Here is a 13,518-nt window from a genome sequence, read left to right as displayed (position 1 = left end):
CTCCCGATGGTGTGTAGGCACCCTGCGCGGCAGCCTGCCGCCATTGGTGTATGAATGGGTGAATGTAGACTATCTACTCATTGTAAAGCGCTTTGGATAAAAGCGCTATATAAATGCAGACCATTTAGACCATTTACCATTTACATGGGCCGCATACGGCCCGCGGGCCGTATGTTGCCCATGTATGCGCTAATAGCTGCAGCATGTTTGTATGTTAACTACAAGACTTTATTCACTCTCTTTCTCCTACTAATACTATCTCCTGGGGGATTAGGTTTAGGCGTGGGGGGTGGGGGAGGTTAGGTTTAGGCGTAAGGGGTGGGGGAGGTTAGGTTTAGGCGTGGAGGTGGGGGAGGTTAGGTTTAGGCGTAAGGGGTAGGGGAGGTTAGGTTTGGGCGTAAGTGGTGGGGGAGGTTAGGTTTCGGCGTAAGGGGTGGGGGAGGTTAGGTTAGGTTTAGGCGTGGGGGGTGGGGGAGGTTAGGTTAGGTTTAGGCGTAAGGGGTGGGGGAGGTTAGGTTTAGGCGTGGGGGGTGGGGGAGGTTAGGTTTAGGCGTAAGGGGTGGGGGAGGTTAGGTTTAGGCGTAAGGGGTGGGGGAGGTTAGGTTTAGGCGTGGGGGCTGGGAGAGGTAGACGTTAGGTTTAGGCATGGGGGCTGGGAGAGGTTAGCTCCAGCCGGTCCACCGACACGCTGCACGCCGCCTCGCTCAGCTGGTTCTGCTTGTGGGCTATCGGCACTGTGGGCTGTCGGCACATAGACGCGGCACCGAACTGGCAGCTCTACTACGGCGTTGGCCAGGAGGACAAGAAGGCAGGTGCTGTCATCCACGCCGTCAACCTCAGGAAGCTCCTGGGAGCCGAGTGCAGGACGATACGGGAGGAGATGAGAGCAAGGAGGTCAGTGCCGTGTGTGGAAACATACACATGAGCAAAGTGCACACAGACATACAGTACAGACAGATACTGGATACTTGGTGAAAGTAGTAGTGTCAGCACAGCCAGCGCTCCCGATCGTCGCTGCTCGTTAAATATTTCCAAAACGGCTTATTCTGATAAACTGGTCACATCTATGTAACGTTCTCACCCGAAGAATATTACAACTTTAAAACAGTTTGGTTTTTTTAGCTTGAAAACAGCTTTTTGGCAAGTCTAAAAATGACTACGGTAGCCGTAATCTACTTCCGTGTCTAAAACCCAGAAAGAAGATTACGAAATGACGTCATGCAGAAGCGTCCGTGGAGTGACGAGCAACGCCCCGTTGACCATCACAATGCCACCTAGCGACCTGGCATGTACATTACGGCGTTTTAAAAATTCAACAGCGCTCATGTAAACGGGGAGAAGGTGTGAAGGAAAAGGTGTGAAGGAAACGCTATTGTGTCGTTTCTTCCAGAGACTGTCCTCGTGTAAAGGGCCCCTCAGAACTCAATGAGAAGACAGAGAGAAACGTTTTTTTTTTAGCTATGACAGTATAGACCATGATAGGCTGAATGGGAAGATGTGTCATGCTCTGATTGGCTTAATCTAAATGATACCGCCCACAAACCGTGACGCCAGGTAGAAGCGGGAAAGGGGTGATTGGTGACTGAGTTTTATGAATGAGTGGGCGTGACATTAAAAGGTTTTCTTCTGACAGGGAAAGATGTGAATGAGGACAGGAGGGATGAATGAGAGCCAGTGACAACTAAAGGGTTTCTCCTAGAACAGGAAAATGCAGGTTGATTAAGAAGTGGGTATGAGAGCTAGAGTTATATCCTGAGAGTGAATGAATGAAAAGTGAGTGAATGAATGACATTAAGGTCTCTCTTATAGAATTTTCGCTCTAGCTACATATAGACATTGCTGTTGAGTTTTCATTTTATTTTATTTTATTTTATTTTTTGTGTGTGTGCTTTGAGCACCACAAGCCAAGTGCCATCCAGTTCCATTGTATTAACGAGAAGGCAGACATATCTATGGCCGATGTCTCCAAAACTCAACAACTCACACCAAAACGGTCTAGATTGACATATCCTGTGGGTGGCTGTAGTTTTAATTACAGGTGACTGGTTTGTTAAATAAAAGATTTGTGCACATAGCTGATGCCATGATCCCAAGGAACCTCAGTGCATTTTGCCTCTATTTACCAAATTGTAATGTGTCTGGAATGGATGAGCTGTTTTACCAGGTTCCAAGGTGGATCAGAAAGGTGCGATTTAACGCCTGTATATACTGTAAATAAAAGTAGCAATAGGCATACAGTAACAACCCATTTTTTGTTTTTATTACACTTCTAATTAATTGAAGATATTAAAGGTTTAAAATAAATGTTCTTCAATAAACTATACTGCAAAGGAGGGTTCCGACTGCACTGACCATACAGACAAACCCACAGACCTGCCTGTCTGTTGTTGGAGGATTGTTTCTGATTGGCTGTTTGCGATTTTGGACATGTTTTTGGTCCCGCATTGTGAGATTTGTGATGATTGTGGTCAGTAATGATGTCATAAGGTCCATGACATCATCAGTGATGTCACTCGAGCAATTGTGATGTCATCAGTGATGTGAAGTTGAGCAATTGTGTGCTGTGCATGCCAATAGAGCAGGCGAGGCCACGCAGACGCAGCAGCCGAGCTGCGGGTGAGGCCGTGCTCGGGCTGGAACCCTAGTCTAAAACAATCTCAATAAGACTGCATGATTCTCACTCAGTTTCTAAATTCAAAGCTACTGCAATCATTTGGACCTTGATTTATCTTACATTGTTTCATGTAGGCTAATGGTAACAGAATCCAAGGGCATTTTTCCATGTGTTTGCATACCATCAAGGTCCAATTTGTAAGATTCTTCCACAATAATAACAACACAAAGCCACAAACCTTACCTTTGGTACAACTGTTGCTCAAATATTGTTTAAATAATCTGACTGCATCCATCTTTAAGTCAGCGGACCAGACCTTATAGAATAACACTGTGTTTATCTCTATGGGATTTAGATTGCATAGAGATAAGCATTGTGCCTATCTCTATGGGATTTAGATTGCATAGAGATGAACGGATGGTTACGATGTAACCCAGGTTTCATGAGGAAGACTTCTCTCCCTCATGAATTCCATTCATGATGAGATTACCTCATCCAGCGCTGCAGCGCAGCTGTTGTGGATTACCACTTTAAAGCCACTTTCACACATGAACTCCGGATCAGGTCAGGGTTGCCCCCCACTGAGCCTGCCCCGGATGATAGGTGAAGTGTACCCTTTCACACATGAGGCATGTTGCATTCACACATGAGTAGCACCTCCGCAGAGTTTGTAAAGTAGAGAGGGGGCGGGCGGCGGGGGTGGGGGAATTTTGGGCATGACCACACAGTTGTGAAAACTAAAAATACATAATGGGCGATAACTGCCTAACGTTCACGGCATATAATCGTTTGCGCATAACGTTAGTAAGTAATTAATTAAACAACCCTACAACTCACGCCCAGATGCATCGATTTCCTCGAGTCGCAAGCAGTACAAACAAAACAGGTCTTTGCTATGTTCAGTCCTAAAAGTCCAATACTGGGAAGCGGGACGACCCTCGCGTCCAAAAATGCTTATTAAATGTGTGTGCTGTGCGAAGCAGACATGAAATCAGATCAGAGCCATGAGCCTTTCAATCCAGCAATCCGCAACATGTTGGCTGTCGCACACGGAGCAGTTTTGAGCTTCATTTGAAAACCAAATGGCATGTGTTTTTTGCTGCTCATTCACATCGACTATTTATATAATAATAATCTGTCACGATCGTCTCTGTCCTCATGCACTCACGAGCTCACGGAGCTCTGGAGGGGGGGGGGGGGGGACAATACGCTTCTGCGACTACGGCTGGGGGTACACTTCCCTCCGTCTAGGACGAGGCTCCGCGGGAGCGCGCATGAGACGCATGCAGACATTCATACATGACAGCCATCCGTATGGCCTCTAGATAACTCCTGAATTCCGAACATGTGTGAAAGCAGCTTAAGACACTTAATTAGCACCACCTGGGTGTGAGTGTTCAGGTGTGGCTGGTTGAACTTTTCACAGTGCACTATGAAAAGTTTGACCTGTCTGGTTTAACTTTTTACAGTGGGCTATTCAGCAAAACCTCTCTCTCTTTATCACTATCTGTCTCTCACCCAATTTCAGCTGTAAAGCAACATACATCTGTCAAAAATGTATACAATGGCTGAAAATATCTTTTATAAATTATGGATGGAAGACAAAAAAGCACAAGTTAAAGGAAAATAACAAAGAATGTGATGAAAGCACCTGATTTTAGTGTAAATATAATTTAACTTAATCTAGCTAATCTGTGAAAGTAGTTTGAACTACCTTTTCTGCGTAACTTGTAGTTTCCTAAACTACATTTCTCCCAGGGTAGCTTTGCTGTAGTTTCAACTACTTCAATGGTGAAGTAGTAGTCGGTAGAGCCATACTATTACCATTAACTAATGAGTAATTACTCTACTAAGGAACTAAGAACTAATCATGAACTAATGATTCACTACTATACTCACAATGTGACCTTAACTAATATATTCACGAACTGACATTTATTAATCATTAACGAACGATTAACTACTCTACTCATGGAACTGACCGACTAATGATTAACTACTATATTCACGAGCTGACATTTAGTAATCATTAAGTAATGATTAACTACTCTACTCAGGAACTTAGATACTACTCATTAACTATGATTAACTAGTGATTGAATGACAAATTATTAATTAACTAATCATTAACTATTAGTTAATGATTAGTTTACTAGTAACTACTACATTATTTGTGTACGTTATTGTAGTGTTACCTAGAAAATGCCAGAATTAATGAAGTAGAAAGCTGAGCACAAAAGGGAACTTGAACCCTCAATCTTCTGATCCAAAGTCAGACAACTTCTTTTAGATCATGTGGTTTCAATGGTGAGAGGGTAACTTCTCTGTTTGCCAATAGAAAAAGGTTTTTGTGAATGTATGTCAAGTATCAATCATCAAGCAAGCAATTCAGTACAGACAGTTGGTTCTCAGAATTGTATCTTTTATTTGAACTGCACTGAATGCTAAATGTTCACCTTGTACAAGAAACAAATACAAATACTCACACTAAAAACAAAACATACTGCTGGCTGCCTCTTCTGCTATTGTCGGGACACTAAGTAGGAGTTTTGCTATTGCTCTTACAGAGTACAGGATGCCCCAAATAACCTGGCCTTCAATAGAACAAAGAAAATATGAGAGAGAGAGAGAGAGAGAGAGAGAGAGAGAGAGAGAGAGAGGATCACATAGGACTATGGTTATAAGAACATTTAACTAGGCAATACAAATCTAACAGGACTCTTCAAAACTCTTTTTAACACCAAAAACATGGGATGCGTCTTGTATATAAAAATACCACAATGGAAGGGATGAGGGAAGAGAGAAAATATCCACACTACCCAGATTAGTCATTTCTTTTTCTTTTCTTTTTTCCTCAAGACAAAATTTTGGGAATAAACAATATCTGCAAAAAGTGTTTTCCTGAGTCATTAAGGAATGAAGCTTGCTTTAACCCTTTCCTGTCCGTCGGCGGAGGTGTGAAGTGTGCTCGGCCGTGGCTGCTGTCGGGTGCCATCTGTCTCCTGCTGCCATCAGCGTAGAAAGAAAGTAAAGAGAGCTTGTCCGCTGGCTGTCATTTATCATCACAAATGTCCGTTCCCATCAACACAGACGAAGAATCAGAGATGCAGTGTCTTCTTGACATTTTTGTTTACTACTGAATGACACATTACCACTTCTTATGAACTCAAATAGATCAAGTCAAACATGGTCCTTCACTTCACTCCCTCTTAAACTCACATCAGGTCACAAATACAGTCAAATATATAGAGTGAACGTTTTGAGTGCTCACCGCTGACTGCTTGATAGACTTTATTCACAACAATCGTGACAATGAGACTCCTGACAATGAGGCTATGAAAGTTGCCCTCTGGGGTTGCATACCTGTAACCGACAAGTGTGACACACACCGCGGTTGATGTAATATAGTCAGGAAAGGGTTAAAACCCACTCTCTAGATTACTATTACTGATGAGCAATCTTGTCTTTTCCTTTTTATTTGATGAATGATACATATATATAAGTGGATAATCCGTTTTTAGTCTCATTTCTGCCTTTCACACTCAAGATCGAACAAAAGAAAAATATTCTCTTCTGAGGCATTATACAGAATGGACTGGGGTGGGCTAAACAGTACACATTAGTTACATAAGGGGGTGGGGAGGGTGGATAGAGGAGGGTTTGGGGTAAGGATGGGGGGGGGGGGAATAAGGTCCAGTAGCACATGAAGTCAAAAGTTTTTTCTCTTGTTCCCCCATTGGTGTGTTGAGATGCGGGCCTACTTTTCCCATGAGCTCTGAGTTGGAGGGGGCCGGGACAGAGTCTCATCGCGCGGCGGCTGGCAAGTCTATCTCGGAGCGCTAAAACCCACTGGACTCTGTTTCCAGAATGACAGGCATGTCCCAAAGAAGAAGGAAAAACAAAACAAACTGTTTCCAGAATGACAGGCATGTCCCAAAGAAGAAGGAAAACCAAAACAAACATCATCATCATCAAAGAGTAAAGTTGGTACGGAACCCGAAGAGACAGATAGAGTAAAAACTAAAACGTTAAAAGTACAAATTTGCCCGGAACACGTCGCTCGTTCCCGGCTGCTGACTGCGTGCCAGGCAGCCTCTTATGTTTCACTGTCTCTTGGTCCCAGTTGGTGGCTTAGCTTTGTAATGGGTGGGTTGCTTGGAGACGTTCGAGTGTTGACTGGTCGGATGAGACGTCTCGTCTGCTGCTATTGCTCGGTGAGGTGCTCTCTGGTCTCGCCGTGTTTGGAGGGCTGGTTGGGCGAGGGGGCCTGGGAGGGGTGTGTCCCAGAGGGCAGGGTGTGGGCGATGGGCACTCCCCCTGGCACCATGCCCTCTAACGCCCCGGGGATGCCGCCCGGAGCCACTCCGACCACACCCGGCGGGTACCTGGTGACGGGGAAGCCCACAGGTTAGAGTCCCGGAGAGACCCGCAGCTACAGACACTAGGACAAAGGCTTGTCCGCTAGGGGCAAAACCCAGTTACACAGCTTGACGAGCCCACATCCCCAACACCATGAACCACAGGATTGTCTAACAGACCTGACATTGCGGCTGAAAGATATTGGCCAAAAATCTAATTGCGATTATTTGACAGAATATTGGAATTGTGATTTTTCTTGTCCTACAATTTTAGAACTTCAAAATTGTTTAAAGAAAAAAGTGATTTTGGGGGTGAGAGGAAAAAAAAGGGGGGGGGTGGTCAGTATGGAGAATGTATTACATGCAGCTCTAAAACACCTTTAAATTAGACCTTAGAAATCAATTTTCCACACTCTCTTACACAATTAACTGCAGCCTCTGCAATTTGGATATTACACATATTACGTTTCTTTTTTATTATATTCTAATATTTGATTGTATTTCTGATTGTTTTTCTTCAACTCTACCTGACATCTAGTGGTAAAGCATTACAATGAGTACGCAATATCCTGGCAAACACCTTTACAGAGGGAAATTCACAGGAACACCATTCAACAAAACGGAGGAAAAGGATGATGCAGTTCAGAGCAGCCCAACCCAACAGAACAGAACAATACATACAGCCCAGAGCCCATAAGAAGGAAAACCACAAAGCATGACTCCATCCATGAAAGTGAAATGGACTCTATGTGAATGGCCACACGTCATGCTTAACTGGACACTCCAAACCCACATTCGCTACCACCTCTACTTACCCAGATGCGTATAGAGTACCGCAGGGATGGCATATTTTTGTAGGCTAACACAGAAGTTAGCATCGCCCTGGGTTCCCTCGTCTGGAAGTCAATGGGAATTTTGTATGGGAGTTTCAGTTAAATGCATGAAATCAGGTCTGTGGTTCACAAAGGTTTATGAAACTGCGATCTTTGTGTTCAAAAAGATAATCTTCACACATGAACACCACTTTTATGATTTTGGACTGAGGGAACCAGGAAGTGCTAACTTCCGGGTTTTCGGAGTAGCACTCATTCCTGCGGTACTCTATTGGGGACTGGACGGGGGAGTGGGGTTATAGAGGGGGGGGGGGCACAGCATTGGCACACAGTCGATCAGGTGAGAGGATCTATCCGGGACCTGTCGGCCCGGATGGTTGGTTGTATTTACCTGCTCCTGATCTAGGCAATAATTTTGTCTTGGGGGACACCGGTTGTTAGGGCCGGAAGAGTTTGGTTCACTTGGCTGTGTGAGAGAAGCACATGGAGGCGGACATGCTGAGATCAGGAAGGGCCCACAATGGGATATTGGTGGAAAGGGAGAGCTACCCTACCCACTACTACTATGGAAGAGAGTTAGGGGGGGGGGGGGGGCACTGGTAGGTTCATTGATAAGACATTGTTAAGCAACCAAATGTTTGTGACTTGAACAAAACAGAATGGAACAGACTGAATATCGGCAAGCAGATCAAACAAAACATGAAATTAGCATGGTACTTTGTAGGATTTTCTCATTCATATATCAGTGGGACAATAGTTGTGACAGCGCATTCTAACGAGAGCCGCAAAAACAACTGTCACCAACGCAAACCCCAATAATCTGCTTGAAGCCCCCCTCCAGTGTATTCTGTCATTTTGAAGATGTTTCATGTGTTGGTGAGTCATGAGCTGGTCTGTTAGCCACATTGTTCACCACTGTGACCTTATTTTGTCCACAAAATAAGCTGTTGGTAAAAACGGGTGATGACGTCACTGCCAGACGGCATAACTGCGTCCGGTATTTCCAGTGTGGGGGCAGACAGAGAGTTTAATCAAGACAAGATGCAAAGCTGTTCTGTTTTTTATTTTTTTAATTACAAACAGTATGACTGAGACAAACAGTCCGAGTCATTATGCTGCAGTAGTGGAAAAAGCTGTTAGCCATTGGTTCTTGTCAATGTAAGTTCTTTGGCACAAATGGTGACGTGCGTTTATACAGCGCGCGCTCATGTACGTTTTCATAGAAGACCAACGGTCTATACAGGTAGTAAAAATGACTGGAGGGGGCCTTTAAGACATCGCTCCAGTTCAACACATACTGAGCACAATTCACCTTTAGAAGGTTTCCAAAGAAATAACGGAAAATATACCCAAAAATAAGCAGTTTAACCCATTGATTTGCGTGGATATCCCTTTAACACCGAAAACGACGGGTGTGGTGTCCTTTTACCTTTCATCCCGGTTACAACACAGACGCGTAGTGACCGGTAGTGACGTGTATATCGTTGTTTCAAGACATGTGACCGATGAAATGCATCATGATTTGCTGAAACAGACATGGCGGAGGTGAAATGCATTGTGGGTTTTGTAGTTTTTTATTTTTGCCTCGACGGTGTGGAAAGTTTTCCAAAGCTGAACTACACGGCAAGTCAAGGAAGCGGCATTCCAGCCAGACTAGTTGACTTGAGACTAGAGTATGACTTACTTTGAGGACGAAGATATCAATGAATAAGAAGATTCCACACCCAGATTATGATGTGACTGTGGACACGCTAGCCAAGGCTCATTGGGTGAGTGACATTCTGGCGAATTTGCCATATTTCAAAACGACTGCAAAACGGAGGTCGCTAACGTTACTCTTGCTGGGTTAGGGTTCAAGGGTTCAACAGAACCGATTTCCTCAGCCTCTATAGTAGCTATCAACATGAAATAAAAAGCATTTGAGAGCTTAAACCCGTGGCTTTTTATTTGGAAGGGCTACATTTGCCGTAATCTTTATTAACATTTCTTAAAATGCATTAGAATCTTTTTATTTTTTGGGATAAAGATATCTTTTTTTTACAATGAACATTAGGGCAAATATAATACGAAAAGCCAAAGGGTTAAGCTCTCAAATGCTTTTTATGTTATGTTTCTATGTGCTACAGAGCCTGAGATATGAAGGCTTTAGTGAACTCCGACCGCTCTGGCAACTTCTCCACAAAACGTCAGGTTTACAGGGGGTGTTTACAAACGTGCCGTAGGTTTAGAGTGCCGCTCTAGAGCATGCGCTTAGGTATCAATGGTTTAAAAGCTATGGGATGTGATGCTGATGGCAATTCATTTGATGATATATTCAGAGAAAATCCGTCACAGGTCAGCTTTAAATAAAACGTCTGAGGCGGCGCAGTAGCGGTTTGCGTGTCCGTGCCGTGCCCTACCTGTAGGCTGCGCCGTTGAGCTCAGGGTGAACGCCGGGCTGGTCCATCACTGCCCACGGTGCTGTGGTGACAAAGAACTCCTTGTTGACGCAGTTTCTTAGGCTGTCAGGGATGCGGCCTGTAATGCGAGCAGAACAAAATATAAATAAAAAAGAAGCAAAGTAAGATTGAACAATCTGGATGTTATCAGGGAGGCCGGGCTCGGCTTGGCTAATGATGACATCTATGAAGAGGTCCAGATTGAATAACGGCTGCCCGGGGCCTACTGAAGTGGAAATGTGGCAACTGGGAAAGAAAGATGTGTATCGGATCAGATAGTGGACTGGCTCTGAGGGCGGGGGGGTTGGGGGGAGGGGAGGCTGTGGGTGTGAGTAGGGAGTGGTGCAGATGGGCTCAGATGTGTCTGTGATCTGTCTGATGTGTGTTGGATGAGCTAGAACTGTTGGGTAGAAACCCCAAAAAGATGACGGCATACCGGTGATGGCTCTTCGGATCTCGGTGGCGGCTGCCTCCCTCATCTCCAGAGAGGCCTGCTCACTGTACCAGGCCGTGTGTGGTGTGCAGATCAGGTTAGGGGCGTCCTTCAGAGGGCCCTGGGCAAAACTGCAAAACACACAGGGAGAGGTGGAGAAACACACAGAGAGAGGTGGAGAAACACACAGAGAGAGGTGGAGAAACACAGAGAGAGGTGGAGAAACACAGAGAGAGAGGTGGAGAAACACACAGAGAGGTGGAAAAACACACAGAGAGAGGTGGAGAAACACAGAATTACAGAGAGAAATGTATTGGAGCAGGCATGTCCAAAGTTTGGCCCGGGGGCCAATTGCGGCCCGTGGACCAATTTTAAACGGCACTCGGCTTGTCTCTAGTATATGTGGCCCTCCATGCAGCAAAGCAAGTTCACTTTGCGGTTTTTCAGTTCACCTAACGATAACAGCACTATCATACAGTTTGTAGACAAGCACTAAGTAGGAACAATCCAGGTGGAACTAATGTTCCACCATGTTTCAGGAGTGGTGGAAAGTTAAATACTTTTTCACTGAAAGCTGAAACAGTTATGTCCACCATATTTGCCAAGAGGCTGTTGCTGTTATGAAGCAGTACAATGTGAAGAGAGAGACATTACGAGACTAAGCATAATTCATACCAGCGATTGTCCGGCAATGAACAGGTGGATAAAGTGAAATAGCCTATTGAACGATTGATTTAAGGACTAATATTATGGCACTGGGAAAAAATTATTCGAGTACAATTGTATTGTATATGATTTTTTTTAAATAACCCATATGATGCGAGAGGCAGCTGGCCCCCAGCAGGTATTTTCACATGATCTAATCTGGCCCCCATTCAAGGCGATCAGAGCTTTTATGATGAATCAAATTATAAATGTTGAATGGAAAAAAATGCGATTAAAGTTCCACAATATCATAAAAAAAGGTTTTTACACTCACTTTTTTTATCTATAAAGAAATGATGTGATAAATCAATAGAACACATTTGTTGAATAAGCCTCAGCCACGACCTGAGCCAGTGTGGTGTGGTGACCAGATCCCAGCAAACCAAATGTGGGACACATTTTTGTGCATGTTTGTGTGGTGGGACAATGTGGGACATGTTACCGATGCTTCGAGGTCTAAAATTTAGATATAATGTCTATCTAATAGGGGTGGGGGAAAAAATCGATTCACCTAAGTATCGCGATTTTTAATGTCACGATTTTTTGAATCGATCTTTTATTCCAGAGTCGATAATCGCAAAAAAAAAAAAAAAATTGGGTGCTTGCAGTCAGGCCACTCACTGAACAGCAGGCCAGACGCCGCCTACTGGTTTACTAGTAGTTTTATTACTTTATTAGTTACCGGTAGTCTGAAGTAATAATTACACGTCAGGGTTAAAGTGGGTGCATCTCATTGTAAAATTGGACTTCAAACGGCCCAAATCTGGCTTCAAACGGCCCAAATTGGGCTTCAAACGGCCCAAATTTCACGCGCGTCGGCCCATATCGGCCTGGCCTGCTTGGTATCTAATGCCCGGCCTGAATTATGATCCCAGTCTGCCCCTGTTTTTAACTATATCGCCCAGCCCTACTCATGATATAATATACAGTCTCTAGTGTATGATTCAACTTTTCCCATGTTCTAATCTAGTGTAAAAAAGCAAACAAACTGAAAAAAGAAAAGAAAAAAAGAAACAAAAATCGCAATAAATCGTAATATCGAATCGCAATAATCGTAGAATCGCAATACTTAAGAATCGCAATATATATCGAATCGGCACCCAAGTATCGTGATAGTATCGAATCGGGAGATAAGTGAATCGGCACAGCCCTACTATCTAACTTACAAAAAAAAATCTATATATAAAATCTACTACTGAACCATAGCCTATACCAGTGGTTCTCAAACTTGTTCACGTCAAGGACCCCTAAACTGACACAAATTAGGCCACGGACCCCCATTTGATAAGATTTTGTTGCAGGGTCCCCCATCTTTGCTTTTACCGTAGATGTTTTATTGCAGATGCAGAGTGTTTGAAACCCATGAGCAAAATAGTCATAGATTCTGTCTTTGTGTTACTTATGGATGGAATTATAGTCCAAATTAATGATTCCTCTTTTTGCTGGGGACCCACTGGAACCCCCTCAAGGACTCCTGGGGGTCCCTGGACCCCACTTTGAGAACCACTGGCCTATACTGAAGTAGAACCATATCCTGTAGTAGTAGGCTATATAATTACTGGTTCATCTGAACAAAACATTAACTAACATTACAATAAGAGCACAGCCAGTGGCGGACTGCATAATCGGGCACGTCGGGCAAATGCCCGGTGGCCTGGCCTGCCAAAAAAAAAAAAAAAAAAAAAAAAATTTTTTTTTTTTTTTTTGCAAGCCAGGCCAGGCCACTCACTGAACAGCAGGCCAGGCGCCGCCTACTGGTTTACTAGTGGTTTTATTACTTTATTCAGGTTTAAAGTGGGTGCATCTCATTGTAGAATTGGACTTGGCCCAAATTGGCCTTCAAACGGCCCAAATTGGGCTTCAAATGGCCCAAATCGGGCTTCAAACAGCCCAAATCTGGCTTTAAACGACCCAAATCTGGCTTCAAACGGCCCAAATTGGGCTTCAAACGGCCCAAATTGAGCTTCAAACGCCCCAAATTTTCCGCCGCCGCCCTTCGGACGCCGGCACGCGCGTCGGCCCGTATCGGCCTGGCCTGCTTGGTATCTAATGCCCGGCCTGAATTATGATCCCAGTCCGCCCCTGAGCACAGCTTAGAATGGAATGTATAAATGTTCTTTGTAATATAGCAGCAGTG

The 13,518-nt window shown here is 44.2% G+C and overlaps 1 protein-coding gene across 1 annotated transcript in view; it reads right to left on the bottom strand.

Annotated features, from left to right (window-relative positions):
- Positions 1 to 5,025: 5,025 nt before the first annotated feature.
- The window catches only part of ctbp2l (C-terminal binding protein 2, like), a 134,094-nt gene continuing 125,601 nt past the window's right edge, over positions 5,026 to 13,518 (bottom strand). Inside the window, exons 8-10 of the mRNA XM_083636095.1 lie at positions 10,680 to 10,807; positions 10,205 to 10,322; positions 5,026 to 6,999 (exon numbers count right to left, since the gene is read on the bottom strand). Coding sequence (XP_083492221.1) covers positions 6,819 to 6,999; positions 10,205 to 10,322; positions 10,680 to 10,807 — 427 coding nt within the window. The 3' untranslated portion in view covers positions 5,026 to 6,818. The remainder of the gene's footprint in view (positions 7,000 to 10,204; positions 10,323 to 10,679; positions 10,808 to 13,518) is intronic.

This window comes from Poromitra crassiceps, assembly GCF_964638095.1.
Source record: "Poromitra crassiceps genome assembly, chromosome: 4".
In the NCBI taxonomy this organism is placed as follows: Eukaryota; Metazoa; Chordata; class Actinopteri; order Beryciformes; family Melamphaidae; genus Poromitra; species Poromitra crassiceps.
This window is presented reverse-complemented; position numbering and strand designations above follow the sequence as displayed.